This window comes from Indicator indicator, chromosome 5 (genome assembly GCF_027791375.1).
Source record: "Indicator indicator isolate 239-I01 chromosome 5, UM_Iind_1.1, whole genome shotgun sequence".
NCBI classification, from domain to species: Eukaryota; Metazoa; Chordata; class Aves; order Piciformes; family Indicatoridae; genus Indicator; species Indicator indicator.
The window spans coordinates 42234549-42254017 of record NC_072014.1 but is presented as its reverse complement, the minus strand read 5'-3'; the positions used below and the strand labels follow the sequence as shown (position 1 = coordinate 42254017).

The following is a 19469-nucleotide window of genomic DNA, read 5'->3' as shown; positions in this document are numbered from 1 at the left end:
TGAGCCAAGAAAATCTCTGTATTTTTCACAGATCCTACCAATCTGTCTCCTGTACCTCTCCTAGCATCTTCATGGACAAAGTGCAAACCTTTAGCACCATGTTCTCTGTGTCAGCACTAGGCTCAGCCTCACCAAAGCACCTCAGGGTAGCACTTCATCAGCCTTAAAACCATTCCCACTTCCCAGATCATTGTTGTTCATATTGACAAGTCCAGGTCTTCACCAAACACTGTCATCAATCTTGGAGACTCCAGTAGCGTAGAGCATATGGAACAACCCCTATAGCATATGGAAGCCTTCCAGTAAGAGAAGTTTACTGCTAACATCAGTTTGCTGCTAACACCAGTTTGCTCATACAGAACTTTCAGTCCAGAAAGGTTTTGCCAGTAGGGCTGTGTCAGCAGTCAACTTAAGACCACCTCCTAGGACAACCCAGATAGGTTGCCATATAACTGTCTCATAAAAGTGTCATCAAGAGAATGAATTTTCCATTCCTCCAGAGCATCTATCCCATGGAGGTCATTGCAGCTGCTACGGACGCAGTGTCCCAGAGGTAGAAACCTCAGGACAAATTTCAAATCTGGATGAGTGTGAATCTCACCAAATCACAATGGTGAGGAACTGCTGAATCTCTACAGATCACAATGGTGAGGAACTGCTTAACCTTCCTGGGTAATGTACTAAGAGGTTTCCATTATTCTTCATATTACATGAAGTTTATACAGCTTTGAATCCTGAAACTAAAATGTTTGGTTCCTAAAGAGGCACTTTCTCAGTTTGTAAATCCATCTACAACCATTCACTTAAGGTTAGACATTTTTTGCTGCAGGGAAAATTCCACACAGCACCTACAAAAAAGCATCCTGAATTTAGCCCTACCTGAGAACCAGGCAGTGCAGTGTCAGTGGCCTTTGGGAGCACAAGGCAAGGAAAACAGATCATATGTGAAGCATTAGAGCTTCATCTCCAAGACCAGCATGCCCAACGTCACCAAGGGAGGCCGCACAGAGACATACCCATTGGCCAGGTGGCCACTACCAGAAATGCTTATCTGCAACTCTCAGCAGCAGAGTCCTCAGCTCAAGAAAGAGATGAACCTGTTGGACTGGGTCCAGGGAACAGCAACAAGAATTATGAGAGGGTTGGAAGACCTCTGCTATGAAGAAATGCAGGAGCAGAGAAGGCTCCAGGGAGATCTTATTTATTGTGCCATTTCAGTGCTCAGAGGGGGGCTTGTAAGGAAGATGGGGACAATCTTTTTAGTAGGACAAGCAGCAGGACAAGGGATGATGGCTTTAAACTAAAATAGATAAGATTTAAACTAGATCTTAGGAAGAAATCTTTTACAACGAGGGTGGTGAAACACTGGCACAGGTTGTCTGAAAAGGTGGTAGATGCCCCATCCCTCAAAACATTCCAGGTCATTCTGGACAGGGCTCTGACCAACTTGGTCTCCTTAAAAATGTCCGTTCTCACTGGGGGGGGGGAGGAGGTTGGACTAGATGGCCTTTAAAAGTTCCTTCCGACCCCACCCATTCTACGATTCTATTAGGTGCACTCAGTTAAGCTATGACTGAGAGATTTGATCTCCTGGAAGCTGCTTACTGAGTGTGCTGTCCCAAGACTGATGAACACGTGCCTTGATGTCATCAGCAAGATTTTACCTATTTCTCCTAAATTCTTCAATATTTCTCAGGCTTGATTTTTGGTGGTTGGACTTGATGACCTTAGAGGTCTCCCCCAACTGAAACCATTCTATCATTCTATGATACTGCTTACAAGGTCTAAGTGACTTGAACAGGTTGCCCAGGGAGGTGGTAGAAGCTTCATCCCTGGAGGTTTTTAAGGCCAGGCTGGACGTGGCTCTGAGCAACCTGATCTAGCGTTGCTAGGCGTCCCTGCCCATGGCAGAGGCTTGAAACTGGGTGATCCTCGAATTCCCTTCCAACCCTGACAATTCTATGATTCTATGATCTTTTATCAGTTTTCCTAACTGTGGATTTTGATCAGGGTCAGACAAAAGCAGATATTGGCAGACCTGGTCACTTGAAGCTTCAAAGATAAAAGAAACACAACTACTGAGAGGTCGTGCTGCCTGCATTGAGAATAAAGACTTTTTTTTAAGGATCTAAGGCAATTAGACCACAGTCAGCTGAGACCAATACATGTGTGAATGGATATTTGACTTAAAAAGGAACTAATGGGAAAATGCAAAGCTAGCTGAAAAGCCAGAAAATATTGCAGAACATGCAGTACTACAAAGGGTGCATCTTGGAAAGAGTGGAAAATCCTCCACTCCAGGCAGTCTGTGAGGTTAGTGCAATGGACCAGACACATGAACAAGAAATAAACATCAGGCTAAGGTGAGTGGACAAGACAGACAAAGTGTAAGCAGGAAAGACAATGCTGACATAGGAAATTCTTTGCTCAAGGGCAAGTAACATGTAAATAAGTTTAAGGAAATCAAAGACTCGTGGCACATACTCACTAGTGCATTTAAGAGATACGTTCATCCCACTCATGTTCCATATCAGGGCTGAAACCATCGTGGTGCTGGGAGGCATGTTAAAGAATCTTTCAAATCTGATACCAATGCAGTGCATATCTACATTGCAATAGTAGCTTGTGGAGAGCTCAGAACTAACCTGAAAGACTAGAAATCCTGGTTGAGGGCAGAGCCCAGAGAAAATCATCTCTGTCGGGTAGACCCCTGCAAAAAGACTTTTAAATTGAGGGTTTTTAAAAGATTTTTGAGACTTCTTAAAGACTTTTAAATTGAGATCTTTTCAAAGACTTTAGAGACTTTTAAAGGACATTTAAAAGACTTTTTAAAAGACATTTTAAACAAAATGGTGATAACATAGGCTGAAAAAAAACGGAGATTTTTTGCTACTAGAAACATTTCATAGGCAAATATTATCAAGGTTTTCATTATTTAGAAAGACTTCAAACTATTTATGAATTATAGAATCATAGAATAGTCCGGGCTGGAAGAGATCTCCAAAGGTCATCCAGTCCAACCCCTCTGCAGTCAGCAGGGACATCCCCAACTAGATCAGGTTGCCCAGAGCCATGTCCAGCCTCACCTTGAATATCTCCAGGGATGGAGCCCCAAACACATCCCTGAACGACCTGTTCCAGTGTTCCACCACCCTCCTAGTAAAGAACTTGTTCCTAACATTCAATCTAAATCTGCTTTTCTCTAGTTTGAAGCCATTGTCCCTCATCCTGTCACTGCAGGCTTTTGCAAACAGTCTCTCTGCAGCCTTCCTGTAGCCCCCTTCAGGTACTGGCAGGCTGCTATTAGGTCTCCCTGGAGCCTTCTCTTCTCCAGGCTGAACACGCCCAGCTCCCTCAGCCTGGCCTCATAGCAGAGCTGCTCCAAGCCCCTGATCATTTTTGTGGCCCTCCTCTGGACCTTCTCCATCAGGTCCATGTCCTTCCTATAGTGAGGGCTCCTGACCTGGATGCAGTACTCCAGATGAGTTCTCACCAGAGCAGAGTACATATGTAAGAGCTCACAGCCAGGAAAGCCCTTGGTGAAAGTTTGTTCTCTAACTTTCATGGAATTCTTTGCCACATTCTCCAATTTCAACATCAAAAATTGCTGGTTGTCTCACAAAACTGAATAATTTATTCATAGTGCTGGACAAAAAACAATGTGTTGCTAGCAAAACCAAGTTGCTGTTGGTTTTTTTGGGGTTTTTGTTTTTTTTTTTTTCACAAGAAGCTTTAGACTCACCAGCCAACATGCATTTCAGAGCAGGTGGTCTACAGTTCAGCAGCCCAGGTTGTAATTCCTCCCAATTGCCACTCTGGGGCTTGAAGTCAGAAAGTAAACCTGTCATATCCAGGGCTGAGTTATTTGCTGTCAGCTGGATTGCTGTAGCACAAAAGGGCTATAATTGAAGGCTGCAAGAGGTTATAGACTGAACATAGTCAAAAGCAGTAATTCCACTTAGTAAAAGTAGATATCATCCAGAAGGAGAAAAGTTAAGCTTCTATGAGGTGAAATTCTGACTCCATTCTGCTGCCAGTTTTGTCAGAGACTTTAACAGTAAGCAAAATTTCACTCAGTGTCAAGATAGGTGCTGCAAGGCATGCAATGAAAAGAAAGTTAAAATAACTTTTAAAATAACCTGGAGTTTCTAAAATACATTTTCTGAGCATAGAATGCTGTCAGAGCATGGATTCTAAGCGTGGGCTCAGTATTTTCTGGACACTGAGCAATGCAGAGAGCCCTTCTGAGGATCAAGGAGATAAAACTGTACTAGTGGAGTACATCTAGGATGTACACCAAGAGTTACCTTCCTGTAACTGCTGATTGTTCACCATCCTGTGGGCCAGTGGTGGAACTGGGCTGCTGAAGCTCAGAGGGCTGTAGTTTGTAAGGGATTTCAGAAAGCTCTAGCACTGCTGAATATCAGTGCCAGTGCTGACACCCTTCCACCTGAGCCACTCTTTTGAAAGACAGGTAGAGATTACTGGCAGACAGAGTGTAGTAGCAGCTGGCAGACACACTAAGTTGACTGGGGGGAGGAGGATTATGCTATAATGCTGAGTCTCATCATCTCTCTACTTTTCTTACCAGTAAATCTCAACCAAAGCATGCAATTTATGTGAATCTGTGAGCAAGGCTCCAGAGGGTCTCCTGTGTGCTTTCCATACACCCTTTGCTTTGGGTGTGCTGGAGAAGGCTGGCTTCTTCCACTGCATTAAAAACCTTGCTGGGTTGCCAGCAGAAACGGTGGCTCTGGTTTGGCCACATACTTTTTGTATTGTCCCTCACTATGCCTGTCAAAGCCTCAGTGTCCCCATCAGAAAACAATGCTATTCATAACATCAATCCACCTTCAATAAGAGCCTTTGTATTTGTGGAGGACTACCAACCATTATTAAAACAAAGGCAAGAGGATCATAAGGAACTCAGGAAATGTCTTTTTTCCCTTGCTGACCCACTTTCTAACCTCACTTTGAAAGCTTCAGTTGATTTTAATTATGCTTAATCTAAAGCTAAGCTCACAAATCTAGCAAACTTAAGGGCTGCTTTTAAGTGAATTTCCTCGCCTGTCAGAGCTCCTCAAGCTTTCTGTGCTACAGTGAGGAGCTCCTTTGCAGCCCAGATACAAAGTTGAGAGAGCTTCCTGCCCATACAGGAACATCCAGCAGCGCTATAGTACGGCACGAGTTCGAACGCTACCTTGCTGGAGCAGAGGCTGTGTAGAGCATTCTTCACAGAACAATTGCTGTCCTTTTCTCATCAGCCATAGCCAGAGGCAGTAATAAGGGTGAAGGATATCTATCATGAAAAGTCTAGTGTCAATGTGTTCCCCCAATTTATTTACTGACCTTCAATGCAACAGCCATACTCCTGACCCTCATGAGATGAAGCCTAAGGGGAAATGGCACTGAGCACCAATTCCATATCCTGTTGTTCTGTGGTCTAAATTAAGTGCTAATTAATTACCACTGGCATCTTTGGCATTGCCTGTCAAATTGGATTTAGGATATCCTTTTGCTGTTTAAATAAATAGCCTTTCCATCTAAAGCTAAAGCCCCCAAGTGTTAGCATTTTCTCTCGACTTTCACATTTTTATTTGGAAGTTCAGCGAGTACATCCGTGGGGTTCTGCAGGTAGAATTCAAATAAAAGAAACAGGAATTGATATTGTCAATTTTGATTAATAGTCCCTCATTAATAAACATCCTGTTATTCAGTTTCCACCTGCAGTTGCTGATGCTGCCTGGAATCAATTAACTCATGTAATTTGATTTATTTTACAAAGACATTTTTGGATGTGCTGTGCTGATGATAAAGGTTCTATATTTACAGCTCTTGATTCAAGGGAGATTGCTGCTAACCACTTTTTATTTTTAATGTTACAAAGAAACATAGCTACAGGCATTCTTGGAAGGGAAAATATTCAAGCAATTTAAAAACTTCAAGCTTTATTCATGTAAAACTATCTGTTGCCTTCTGAGCCACACAGGCTACCAAATTGCACAGAGCCAGCAGCTCTGACAGGTTGGTCTTTGGAATAAGTTCATTGTTATGCAGAAAAGAAATAATCAGAAAAGGAATTCTAAAATAAAATAAAATAAAATGTAAACTAAAAATTTAAAATAAAATAAGAAAATAAAACAAAAATAAATATTATAAAATAAAATAAACCAAAACAAAACAAACTAAATTAAAATAAATGAAAATAAAATAAATGAAAATTAAATAAATTAAATAAAATAAACCAAAATTAAATAGAATAAAATAAAACAAAACAGAATAAAACAAACCAAAATAAAATAAAATAAAACAAAATAAATTAAAATAAAATAAATTAAATAAAATAAACCAAAATTAAATAGAATAAAATAAAACAAAACAGAATAAAACAAACCAAAATAAAATAAAATAAAACAAAATAAAATAAAATAAAACAAACAACAACAAAAAAGTAAATTAAAAAAAAAACATAGCAGAGGTTACACCACTATCCAAAAATAGAGTTAAGGCTTCTATATGTTGTATCTCTGCCGGAAGATACATAATTCTATGTGGTCTCACACTTCCTTTATCACTCTACTATCCAAACACCCCTAAGAAGTGCATCAGCATCTGCCTGGTATCTGTCACTGGTGGTTTTGCTCTCTGCCATCCCCTCCCCAGGGAGAGGCTCCTGCCTTGCAGTGGTGGCTTGGCTTTTGCAGAGGGGTTCACTGTTGTTTGAGATCTAAAATCTGCCAGAGGGCTTTTAGAGAAGGCCAAAATGAATGCCTTGTGTGTGGACCTGTAGCCAGAAGAGTCAGAGATGTTCCTTAACACAGTTTGTGGCCTTCAGCTGACTCCTACCAAGTGGCTATCCCCAAACAGGCAACTTCAGTCCCAACAGCAACCTGCACTGTGATAACATGGACTAGACAGATCTCCTCCTCCCTCAGGTCTTATGATGTATAAGACCTTCAGGTCTTATGATTGTTAGTTAAGAACCAGCTTGCAATCACACACAAAAAATTAAGATCCAAACCAACCTGAAAGGGCAAAGGGCAGGTTGCTAGTAAATGGAAGAGCTCAGCAGGTCACTCAGTTGGGTCACTTTTCCAAAAGGGAGATCTGGACCCGTGGTAGTAACAGTGAAGATTTTGTGGAAAGATTTTGGATTCATTTTTTTGGACAAAATATAGTATGGGAGGCAGTGGGACCTGAGCATCTGCCCACATTGGGCTTTTCAGTGGAGCCACCCCAGCCTAGAGATGAGCTCCTGCCCTTGATGTTTGTGCCATGCCAGAAGATCAGTGTGCACCTTCTGCCTTTGGGGGCTCTCTAACAGAGGTGAGAGATGGAAAAAAGAAACTGCCCCATGGCTGGGAAGCAGGTTCCACATTACCCTGCTCTCTTCATATAACCACAGCTGAGGGCAGAGGCAGAGCAGCTCCCATTGTGCAGAACACGCAGGACTGTGTGGACTACCCTGGGTGATCCTGCTTTGGCAGGGGGTTTGGACCCAGTAATCTCTGGAGGTCCCTTCCAAGCTCTAATGTACTGTGATACATTACACATTCCCCAGCACATTCCTGAGCAAAGCCCCTGCAGAGGTTTGAGTCCTATAGATATCTAGATGTGCTGTTACATCTTGACCTTAGTCACCCAGAAAATGAATATTTTTCCCTATAAGACAAGCAGTCTGTAGATGAGAACACACACTTTTCAGAAAGGATGTCACACAGCTAGCAAAGGTCACCCAATAGTGAGCAGGGTTTGTTTTTAACTGTGCTCTTATGAAGCTAGTCTAAGCCAGAAGAAATGCCTTTCTTCAGCTTCTCAGAGTCTCCTCAGCCAACTGTGAACCAATGTTCAGAGTTAGTTATTATTTTCATTTAGGGCTAGACTCCAAGACAGTTCATCCAGGGAAGGGCTCGTGCTGTGAGATATGTGGGGGATCCCTTGAGGAAGCCTACTCTCCACTGGGTCCCTGTCAGCTGTCCAAGGGCTATATATAGCCATCCAACAGTCAGATTTAAAGGGTAGTCTGCAGAAGAAGACAGCATCAAGTGCTCGTTCTTGTGTCCCAGAGCAACTGAAGAGAAGGGATTTTTCCCAAAGAGCTGTAACATGAACCCACAGCTGCAGAGCACAGGAAGCTTATGGAGTTTCTGTAGGCCAGGAGCCACAGAGGCTATTTTCAGCAAAAGCAAGCCCTTAAGTATGTCTGAACTGTTTCTGACCCCTCTTGTAACGTATCATACACCATGACCTGGTTTCTCTATTACCAGTCTTGCATAGCTATTGTTTCAAATTCAACCTATGGAGTAAAAAAAAAAAAAAAAAAAAAAAAAATTTTAAATAACTTCAAATTTTACACAGGCCAAAGAAAGTAGCTTAAAACTCCATTAGCGCACTATGATCCCTGAGTTGTGTGCGTTTGCTGCAGAAGAAACCACGTGGCACATTTTGCAAAGTTCAGACCTTGCAGTGTTTTGGAGCTCCTCTAGAAGTGTAAACCTCAGGCTGAAGCTGCAAATGCCCAAAACTCTCTGCTCCTGACATGGTATACAGATTTCACAAAGAACAAGCTGAGGATTCAACTGATTAATATTTGCATTTGCCTAGCTTCCTCAGCTGGTGAATATCACTATAATGCCACTGAAAAAATCATCCACAAAGCCAGTGCAGAAATCATGAAGGCTTCTAGTTTGCATTCATAAGGTCACAGGGACTTTTCATAAGGGCCAAGCAATAGGCCAAGGGGAATGGTTCGAAGAAGAGGGAGAATAATATAAGACTGGATTTCAAGATGATTTTCAGTATGAGGGTGGTGGGACTCTGAAATAGGTTGTCCAGAGTGATTGTGGCTGCCTCCTCCCTGGGAGTGTTGAAGGCCATGTTGGATGAGGCCTTGAGCCGCTGAGTCTAGTTGAGAGCCCATGGAAGGGACCTCAGAGATCATCTCCTACAACATCATTGGCAGGGACGTTGTAGGAGATGATCTCTGAGGTCCCTTCCAGCCTAAGCCATTCTAGGATTCTACGACTCACACGACATCAAGAATCCTAATTTATTGTGAAATTTTAAATTCATCTATGTTGAATTGAAGAGTTTACACTGGTAGAGTTTGTGGTATCAGAGGCTCACCACTGGTTATTTCCATATATCTCCTAAGATGGGGTCAAGTGATGCACAGCCCCTGCACTCTTTGTCCACCGTGGGTGCATTCTGCTGCCTGTCCTATGCTGGTACATCCAGCTGGATATGGATATCTCTTGCAGGCTTTGATCTGTTCTAGAAGAACACCTATTGTGGTTTGTGTTTTAAGAGCACCCTCAAAGCTGTAGTTCAGTTGTATTTTTAGTATCAAAACCCACTGAAGTTCTTCCTGAAGAACATCTACCGTAGCTGAACTGAAATAATTTTACAACAGCAAATCACACTGCAGTAATAGGCTGTCTCTCAGGAAAGTCTGTTAGAGGCCTTAAGTGGAAAGGAACTACACTGAGAAGAAACCTGGGAGTTTATCCACTCATCACTTTGTGCTTGTGCCTCCTTCCTAACACTGCAACAGCCATCTGCAAAAGCCCTGCCGAAATGTGCTTACACACACACACGCACATTATCACTTCCTAGGACGGTACGTTTTATTATCAGGTTATTTTCCAGTCCATTTGGCACAGTTAAGGTAAGTATATTAACTTTACTTCCAAATAAAGAAAACAAAGTTGTACTGAATGTCTCAGCCATTGTCAATGAGTTAAGAACTGACAGGAGGTCCAGGTAATCAACCCTATCTACTGCGCTGAGCTTTCCCCTGGGATGCCTCTTCTGATCATACAATGTATCTGACTGGCATGGACATAGAATTGCTTTCAATAAAGAATTTATTTCAAGGTTGGATGATTCCTTCCCAAATGTCTTGTCACTAAAGCAAAGTACGTAATACCTGTTATTTTTTAACTCCTCTGAACCAGCATTTGGGAAGGAGAGGAGCATAAAATGTTGAGCTAGAAAGTGTTCATCACGAGAGTTGAATTTTAACATGGGAGCCCTGCAGCAGCACAAGGCAGAAAACTGCTGCAGAAAAAGTGGCCCATAACAGCACAGAGAAAAAGTGAGCTGAAGGCAGCTGGGACATTCCCAGGACCAAGTCTTTAAGATGAAACATTTGCATATGCCTGAGTGTATATAGGAAACAGATACTAGCTAATCTGAAGATAATTATCAGTAAAGTGAATCAATGGGATATGCAGACTTGGCTCCATTAAGGCATTTAATAATAACCTGCACATCAAGTCAGTCCCACTGTCTGTTGGGATGAGCAGCTCTGGCTGTGGACAGTGGTCACTAGCACAGTTCAGCAAAGGTACAAAACCCACCCAAATGGGCTGCCATGGAATAATCCAATTAGAGGGGGGTCAGCTCCCGGTTCTGTATGGCTGGTTGTTATACCAAGAGGAGAATTGCCACAAATGAACCATTTTTTAACTCCTTTCAGGGGGGTTTTCTTTATTTCCAGTCATCTTGAATCTTTCTTGACCTCTATCTAGACCTTGGTTTCTGTATCTCATGGCAGTGACTTCCCTAAGTTAAAATATTGTGCATAAAGCATTCTGGTAAGATAAAAACCTACTTTCATTCCTTGGCCCTCTGTTGAATTCAAAGGTTGACATTCCATGTAAATATGAAGAAAAAGTCCTTTACTTTGAGGATGGCAGAGCACTGGAACTGGCTGCCTGGAGATGTTGTGGAATCTCCATTGGCAATCAAAACCCATCTGAACGTGTTCCTGGATAACCCAGGTGATCCTGCTTTAGCAGGGGGATTGGACTACATGATCTTCAGAGGTCTCTTCCAACTCCTACCATTATGTGTGAATCTGTGTGTGATTTCCTACACCAGCATCTAATATTTTACCAAGTGACCCATTCTTACTCTTCTGGTCCCCTCCTTTTCTAATGAGTTGCCCTTTTGTCATAATCATAGAATCATAGAATCATAGAATGCACTGGGTTGGAAGGATCCTCTAGAGGTCATCTAGTCCAACCTCACTGCAGTAAGCAGGGACATGCCCAACTAGATGAGGTTGCTCAGAGCCCCATCAAGCCTGTCCTTGAATGTCTTTAGGGATGGGGCCTCCATCTATATTACCATAGGAATCTATATTACCAGTTCATTGAAGAGCAGCAAGATTGTCTTAGTGAAAAGTTACCCTTAGATATAATTATAACCAGTAAAAGAGTACAAGGCATGGGTAAAGTCAGTTCTGCTAACGGTAGAATTGTCCCTGATATTAAGCAAACTTAGATCTTTGTAGGCTAGAAAAGGTTATGAAAGCAAGACTGAGCTAGCAGAGGATTGCTCTACCCTCACACACTCTCCAGATTACAGCAAAGCAGTGCCCTTCCCAATAGGGATTTTCTTCCCTAAGCACACTGACTTCTCTCTCATTTTTTATGTGCAGTAGGAACATTAAAATGTTGAGGTATCAGTCACTGTTGAAACACTATCCCCTCCCCAGCAGTTACTATGGAGTAAAAATGGATGAGGAATGTTTCCTAACACCTAGTCTGTTTGAAGTAATAATCCAGTGTGCTTTCCAAATGTCAAAATTAATTATGATTTTATTTAGAGAGTTTGAAAAGTGTAGGTTTAATGGAACCAGAGAGCCAAACTCACCATACAATGACCCTCTTAGCTGTAGAGTTGCCCTGCTCTCAGTCACACACTTTCCAGCTTATGGTTACCTTGGCAACAGCCAAAGCATAAATTCCAAGTAGTTTTGCTTATATATATCTGCCATTGACACTAAAGCTCTCCTACAAGACACTTCTGCTAGTTTAATACATCATTAATTTCATTACTATTAATAATGAGAACTGTGTTTGCTGCATATCTCCTGACTTGTGATCTTAAAGGACTGAAGCCACTGCTGAAGCTCAAATATTAGGGGGATGGTGGTGGAAAACCTTGCACAGTATAACACCCAACAATTTTTTTTTTTTTTTATATATATGGTTCCAGCATCTGTGGCACTGGATTATAGATTGTTTCTAAAATCATCTGAAATTGATGGACCATTGCTCCTTCCATTTGGGCTTGACAAAAAGTGGCTCTGGCATTTCCTTTCACTTTTTATGTTGTAAATGGTGCATCACTCTTTCTACTCTTTTCCTTGCCAAAAATAAAGAATTCTTGCCCATTTTTAAAGGAGTTTCTGCTTTAATAACTCAATTTCAACTTAGCAGCTACAGTAATAGCTTTAAGTGTGTATTTGGGGTTTGGGCTTGTTCCTTTTGGATAGATGAAAAAAAAATATTAGTGATAGAATTTTATTGGTCAATATTTGTAACTTAGAAAGGTATAAGGTCCTAAACTTATAATTATTTTATTCAGGCTGGGCTGAGTTCCTTCTCTCTTTCCCTCCAGTAGCTGTATTTTACCACAGATTATTTAACTGCTCCAAATTTCCCTGTTTGCCAAATTTCCTTGGTTTGTAATGCTGTGTTATTATGGTCATCAAAACAAGTATGACTGCATAAATACAGAGAAAACAGCAAGGATTGTCAAGAGATTTTACCCACACAAAAAATTACTATCCTAGTGTTAAGTTTAAAGGTCCCAAATAGAATCACAGAACTGTTGAGGTTGGCGGAGACCTTTGAAACCATCACATCCAAACACTCTTCTAGAGCTCACAATCCCACCACTACTGCTAAGCCACTACCACTAAGCCTCAGCACCACACCCATATGGCTTTTAAATCCCTTCAGGGATGGTGACTCCACCACCTCCCTGGGCAGCCAGTTCCAATGCCTGAGAACCCCTTCTGTGAAGAATGTTTCCCTAATATCCAATCTGAACCTCCCTTGAGGCCATTCCCTCTTGTCCTGTCACTTGCTGCATGCGAGACTGACCCCCACCTCGCTCTAGCCTCCTCTGTGGTAGTTGTAAACAGTAACAAGGTCTACCCTCAGCCTTCCCTTCTGAAGGTGGCAAACAAGGACAGAGGGTTTGGCTATCCACCTTTCATTTCCTGTGTGCACATCAGAAACGTGAAATCTCAACATCTTGCTCCAAATTTCACAGAAAAATAAGTCAGTTCCCTCCTCTCCTTTCAGTGAGCTGAGCTCTGCCACTATTTTTCTTCACCTTGACTCAGCTTATCCATCCGTAGTCCACTGCCATCTGATGCCTGTAGGATGTTTCTTCTCCAGCTTTATCAATGCTGTCTGTTATCAACATCTCCTCATTGGAAAGCCATGGTTAATGTCAAATTGATGATCTCTCAAGTTCTTCAAGACACAGTGGATGAATGTGATTCTTTACCACTGGTCAGCTAGCATCTCTACCCATGCTGAGGTCACCTCCAAACACTTTATAAGGCTTCCAACTCTGAGCACATAACAAAATCAACAGAAATCAAGTCTCAAGGGAGGCCCCTAGCTTGATATATGTGCTTCTGCATCAGTGGCATTAAGCAAAACAACCTCCTCACCTTTGTAAGAAACGTTTTTAACCGCGATGAGGATGCGTGACGCCCATCAAAAGCCTACACAGTCATTTGGCAACAAAGCTACTAACTTCAGAGACATTCTGAACTCCTAAGAGAAGAGCTGACATCTTAATATTACCACAGAGGAAAGATAATTATTTTTAATTTATAATAAAGATGGTATATTTTAAGAAACTAATATATAACCCAATCTGATTAGTGCCATATGGAGAGTGTTTTGTGGAATGGACACCACAGTTACGAGCATGAGGCAGAACTAAGCAATGATTCCTATGTATGTATGGGGGGGGAACAACCCACGAGTGTTAATGTTCAAGAAATGTAAAAACTGACAAGATTGGCAGAAATCCACAAGATGATGCTCTCTGCTGTGTGTCCCACCCACCAGCATGAAAGAAACATTTTTATAGGCAACCAAAGCCATTATTGTCTCATGAAGTTTCTTTCACTTGTAGTGTCGCTTGCTGTAAATTCATCAACAGGGAGTAGATGATCTTTAAGGTCCCTTCCAACCTAAGCCATCCTATGATAGTTTTTAAATTGCTGTCTGGATTTTGAAAAGCTAAATGAGTGGCAATGAGAGTGAGAGGGTGGTGGAAAAAAAGCAGAGCCTGCCTTCAACAGGCCACTTGGAATATTGAAGTTAAAATTACCAGGTTAAGGTAACATCCAAAATGCAAACATTTTATATATTAAAGTTTAGTTCCCATTCCTTGGTAGAAGTGTGCAATTTATTTATAAAATATGAGTGTTCATTTACTAGTCTGTAAGATTAAGGGAAATATATTTCCATTTAGTTTGAACTCACCACTGCAGAGATTTATGACACTGCCTACCTAAACTCCATCCATTAAACCTACATTGTACTTAGGCCAGACTTCTCCATCCTTAATTGTCATTTCCACAAGAATATTAAGTCTTACCACAGACATAAGATCAACTTTTAATAGTAATAGTCCTCCTCTTGCAATTTTTGTGGGTAATAAAGATATCAAAGGTTATAATTCTTACCATTATTTTCTAAGTCATCTCATTTTAAGGTATGTGGTCCCAGTGTCTTTCAAGAAACTTTGTGTCAGAATAAAGCACGCAGAAGTCTTCAGTTGCATGGATTTCACAATCCATTTCAGACCATACTGACTTTATGGGATTTAAATGAGCAGAAGGAATGTGTTTCATATGAGCTCTATACATTAAGGGGCTTTTGTTTATTTGTTTTCCCAGCTCTTTCAATGCTGGAGATCATGTTTAAGAGAAGCAGAGAAACTTCTCCCTGGAGCCACCACAACTGTTGATGCCAAAAGTGTGCTTGATTGTCTTAGCATAAAGAGCAATCCCTATTTTTGCTGTCTAGATGTATGAGCTCAGAAACGACTGCCTAATAATAACACACACTAACTAATTCTCAGTCACCAGAAAGCAGCAAATCATGCCCTGATAACACAGAAGGTTAGGGGTTGGAAGGAACCTCCAGAAATCAGACTTCCACCCCACAAATGTATCTTGCTGTCAGATTGGCAAAAGTTATCTCTTCTCTCCACCTTTTTTGTTTTGGTTTGGTTTGGGGTTTTTTTTTTTTGTTTTTTGTTAACTTAACCAAACATCCCACCTTGAGTGTCCAGTTCTGGGCCCCTCAATTCAAGAAAGATGTTGAGTCGCTCGAATGTGTCCAGAGAAGGGCAATGAAGCTGGGGAGGGGTCTGGAGTACAGCCCTATGAGGAGAGGCTGAGGGAGCTGGGGGTGTTTAGCCTGGAGAAAAGGAGGCTCAGGGAAGACCTTATTGCTCTCTACAACTACCTGAAGGGAGGTTGTAGCCAGGGAGGTTGGTCTCTTCTCCCAGGCAAGCAGCAACAGAACAAGAGGACACAGGCTCAAGCTGTGCAGGGGCAAGTTTAGGCTTGATCTCAGAAAGAAGTTCTTCCCAGAAAGAGAGATTGCCCATGGGAATGGACTGCCCAAGGAGGTGGTGGGGTCGATGTCCCTGGAGGTGTTTAAGAAGAGACTGAATGAGGCACTTAGTGCCATGGTCTGGTTGATTAGATAGGGTTGGTTGGGTGATCAGTTGGACTTGATGATCTTGGAGGTCTCTTCCAACCTGGTTGATTCTGTGAGAACTGGTAAGAAATTGCCTCTATATACTTCAAATGCAACAGCAATTCCTTTGACATCCTTTTTTTTTTTCCTTTTTTTTTTTTTTTTAACCAATTCTCTCCTTTCGTCAACAGGATAGCAGCCAAGGAATCCGTGAACCTTATGTCAACACAAAGCTTAGGAATTGTGTTTGGACCAACACTCCTTAGACCCGAAAAGGAGACAGGGAACATGGCAGTCCACATGCTGTACCAAAATCAGATAGTTGAACTTATGCTGAGTGAGTACAGCAAGATCTTCTGCTCAGAGGAAGACTGACAGACAGGGCCTGGTATCCAAAGCGTTCACATCTGTCTTGATGTCTAATATTTTTACATTTCTGTAAACATATTTCTGAAATATTTCCTTTTCTTTCAAGTGACAGATTGCCTCATTTGGTGAAAACTTAATGATGATTTTGTGTTTAATTTTCAAACGTTGCAAGGGGGGGGGTGGGGAGAGGAAGAAAAAAAAAGAAAAAAGGAAAAAAATTAAAAATAACTAAATATTGTCAACATTTGCCTATATGCTTTCTGCATTAACCCTTTGAGAGTTTTATTATGCTAGCACTCCAAGTGTCACTTCCTTTGCAAGCTCAGCATACAACATATGGCCAAAGACCATGGAAAATGCTGTTTACCAACATATGCAATGACACAGACAGATAAATAGTAATTGAGGAGGTTGGTGGGAAATGGATTAAAATATGTGCGTTGAAAGCGATGAATCGCAACGGTGATACCGGCTCCTTTGTAGCTCAGGAGAGTAGCAATTCCCTTTCTCTCTAAGACATATTGAAAGATAAAAGCATGAGGAATAAAATCAATTTGCTTACTCCCAGAATTCAAAAACAAAAGATTAATCATAGTATCATAGAATGGCTTAGGTTGGAAGAGACCTTATGATCATCTACGCCAACATCCCCACCATGCCCAGGGACACCTCCCAACTAGACTTGGGTTGCTCAAGGCCTCATCCTGGCCTTGAACACCACGAGGGAGAAGGCAGCCACAGCCTCCCTGGGCAGCCTATTCCAGAGTCTCACCACCCTCCTACTGAAGAGCTTCTTCCTAAGATCCAGTCTAAACCTACACTCCCCCAGCTTCAAACCATTCCCTCTTGTCCTATCACTGCTTTCAAACAAAAATTAAAATGAAACCAACTGACCAATTAAAAAAAAAAAAAACCAAAAACAAAAAATACCCTAAAATGTCACTATTCGTATAATAGGGTCTAAAAAAACCCAACCAAACAACAAAACCAACAGATTAAACTGGAACTTTGGCACTTTTTTTTCACTTAAATGCAGTACATGAAATGAAGACATTGTATGACTGCTCATTTTAATGTAACATCCATTTCGATTCTTCATCACACTGTACATCTGCCCGCTTTCCCTAGCTATCTCATGTTCTGTAGCATTTGTATTGTGCTCCTGAGGATGCTTTAGTGGTGAACTACATTAAATTCATCTAGAAAGAACTTTAAAAAAAAAAAAAAAAAAAGCCTTTTCATATGCCCTTAGGATTACTTGGCTAGACTTGAATCAATTTATGCATTTGATGGTTAGTTTCAGTTGTCATGGATAAACAAAAGGGTAACTGTCTAGAATATATCAAATATTGTTTCATTTTGAAATGTATGTTTCCAGCTATACACATCTCCTACCCTGTTTTGTAAAAGTATTCTGCTGATAAAATGTAGACTTATGTTTGACAGCTTTTTAATCAAGTTCAAAGAGAATAAATAAAACTAATCCAGTGTGGTAAAGAGTCTGTCTGGTTATCGATTTGTTCATAAAATGAAAAATAAACCATGTAAATAAGATGTGTGAAACACAGATCTGGAAGCAAATATTTAAAGCAATTAAAGACCCCAAAACACAGGATTAATGCATAGGTCTGCTGCCTGTGAGAGATATGTCTTCAGCATCACCTCAGCAGCTCATGGATTACTTCAGCTTTTACTTAGCATCGTTGTGCAAAACACTGTGGTGTTCAGGAAAGGTTGCTCCTCAGAGTGGTCATTTATGGGAATAAATATGGACTGAGGCCTGGTCATCAACTAAGACCAGGTTCTTCCATCAGAAGTTCCATGTAAACATAAAGAAAAAACCTTTTTCACTATGAGGGAACAGAAACTGTGTTCACTATGGAACACTAGAACAGGCTGCCCAGGGGGTTGGGGAGTCTCACTCTCTGGAGATATTCAAAACCCCCCTGGGATGTGTTCCTGTGTGACCTGTCCTAGGTGATCCTGCTCTGGCAGGGGGGTTGGACTGGATGAGCTTTGGAGTCCCTTCCAACCCCTAACATTCTGTGATTCTGTGATACTAACACAGGCAGAAAACATCACCAAGAACACAGAAAAAATTAGCTCCAAGGTGCTTTCTGACTTCCTATACAACTGAAAAACCAAGCACAACAGAGAGGTAGTGACCAAACTGAAAACACAAAACAACCCCAAATCTTCCCCAAATCACAAATATCCTACACAATAACTTCTGAGCAAAACTATCATTTTCTGGAGAGCCCAAATTCACTTTACTTTCAGGAAATTATTTTTCCTGCTAATGTCAAGCCATGACTACTTAAACAAGAATGCTTTTCAGCATCATGGCCTTCAGACTCTTTTAATAGCAACAAGCCAGGCGCTGTTTATAGCATGTGGAAATGACTGGGAAAGAGATAGTCAGAAGTTCATCTATTCCCTAATAAAGGCCATTCACATTCTGGCCCCACGGGTGCTCACAATCATGCTATTGAGGTAATTTCTGCTATTACTGGAAATGAAAAGTTCACTTGTTCCTTGGATCCTGTTGCACTCAGAAGAAAAGCTTCTTAATTAATTAATTAATCTTCTTCCAAGCTTTCTTTGCAGCATGGAGACTCCTCTATTCTTGTGTTCATAAGCTGACAAAATGAAGCCATACCTTTCTAAAGATAAACTGGTTTGGCTGGGGAGGGAAAAAATCAAAACCAAGCAACCTTTTGGACACAAAAGTCTTTCTTGGGTTTTGAAGGGTTCTTTGCATGAACCCTGTGCTGAGTTTTCTACTAAATGCTTTGTTAGAGAGAAGCTTGATATGTGAGTAGACAACTCTGGAAAGACTCAAGCACACCTCATCAGAGGGACACAGATCCATGGAACTGTTTAGGTTGGAAAGGATCTTGAAGATCAGCTAGTTCCAACCCCCCTGCCATGGGCAGGGATGCCTTCCACCAGCCCAGGTTACTCAAGGCCTCATCCAACTTGGCCTTGAACACCTCCAGGGAGGGGGCATTCAAAACCTCCCTGGGCAACCTGTTCCAGTTTCTCACCACCCTGACAGTAAAGAATTTCTTCCTAATATCCAGTCTAAATTCATACTCTTCCAGTTTCAATCCATCCCTTCTCATCTTATAACTACAAGCCCTTGTCAAAACTCCCTCCCCAGCTCTCCTATAACCTACTTCAACTACTGGAAGGCTGATCTAAGGTCTCCCCAGAGCCTTCTTTTCTCCATGCTGAACAGCCTCAACTCTCCAGCCTGTCGCAACAGGGGAGGTTCTCCAGCCCTCTGATCATCTTTGTGGCCCTCCTCTGGACCTCCTCTAGCAGCTCCACATCCCCCCTATGCTGGGGGCACCAGAACTTAATGCAGTACTCCAGGTGGGCAGAATAGAGCAGCAGAATCACCTTCCTTTTCTGAGCAAACAATGAGAAAGAAGCTGATTTAGAATCACAGAATTGTCAGGGTTGGAAGGGACCTGTCATGGCAGGGACACCTCACACTAGATCAGGTTGCTCACAGCCACATCCAGCCTGGCCTTAAAAGCCTCCAGGGATGAGGCTTCCACC

At 41.6% G+C, this 19469-nt stretch overlaps 1 protein-coding gene across 1 annotated transcript in view; it reads left to right on the top strand.

Annotated features, from left to right (window-relative positions):
• Nucleotides 1-15908, top strand: part of ARHGAP15 (Rho GTPase activating protein 15) — a 362484-nt gene extending 346576 nt beyond the window's left edge. Inside the window, exon 13 of the mRNA XM_054381341.1 lies at nucleotides 15725-15908. Coding sequence (XP_054237316.1) covers nucleotides 15725-15908 — 184 coding nt within the window. The remainder of the gene's footprint in view (nucleotides 1-15724) is intronic.
• The last annotated feature ends 3561 nt before the right edge of the window (nucleotides 15909-19469 follow it).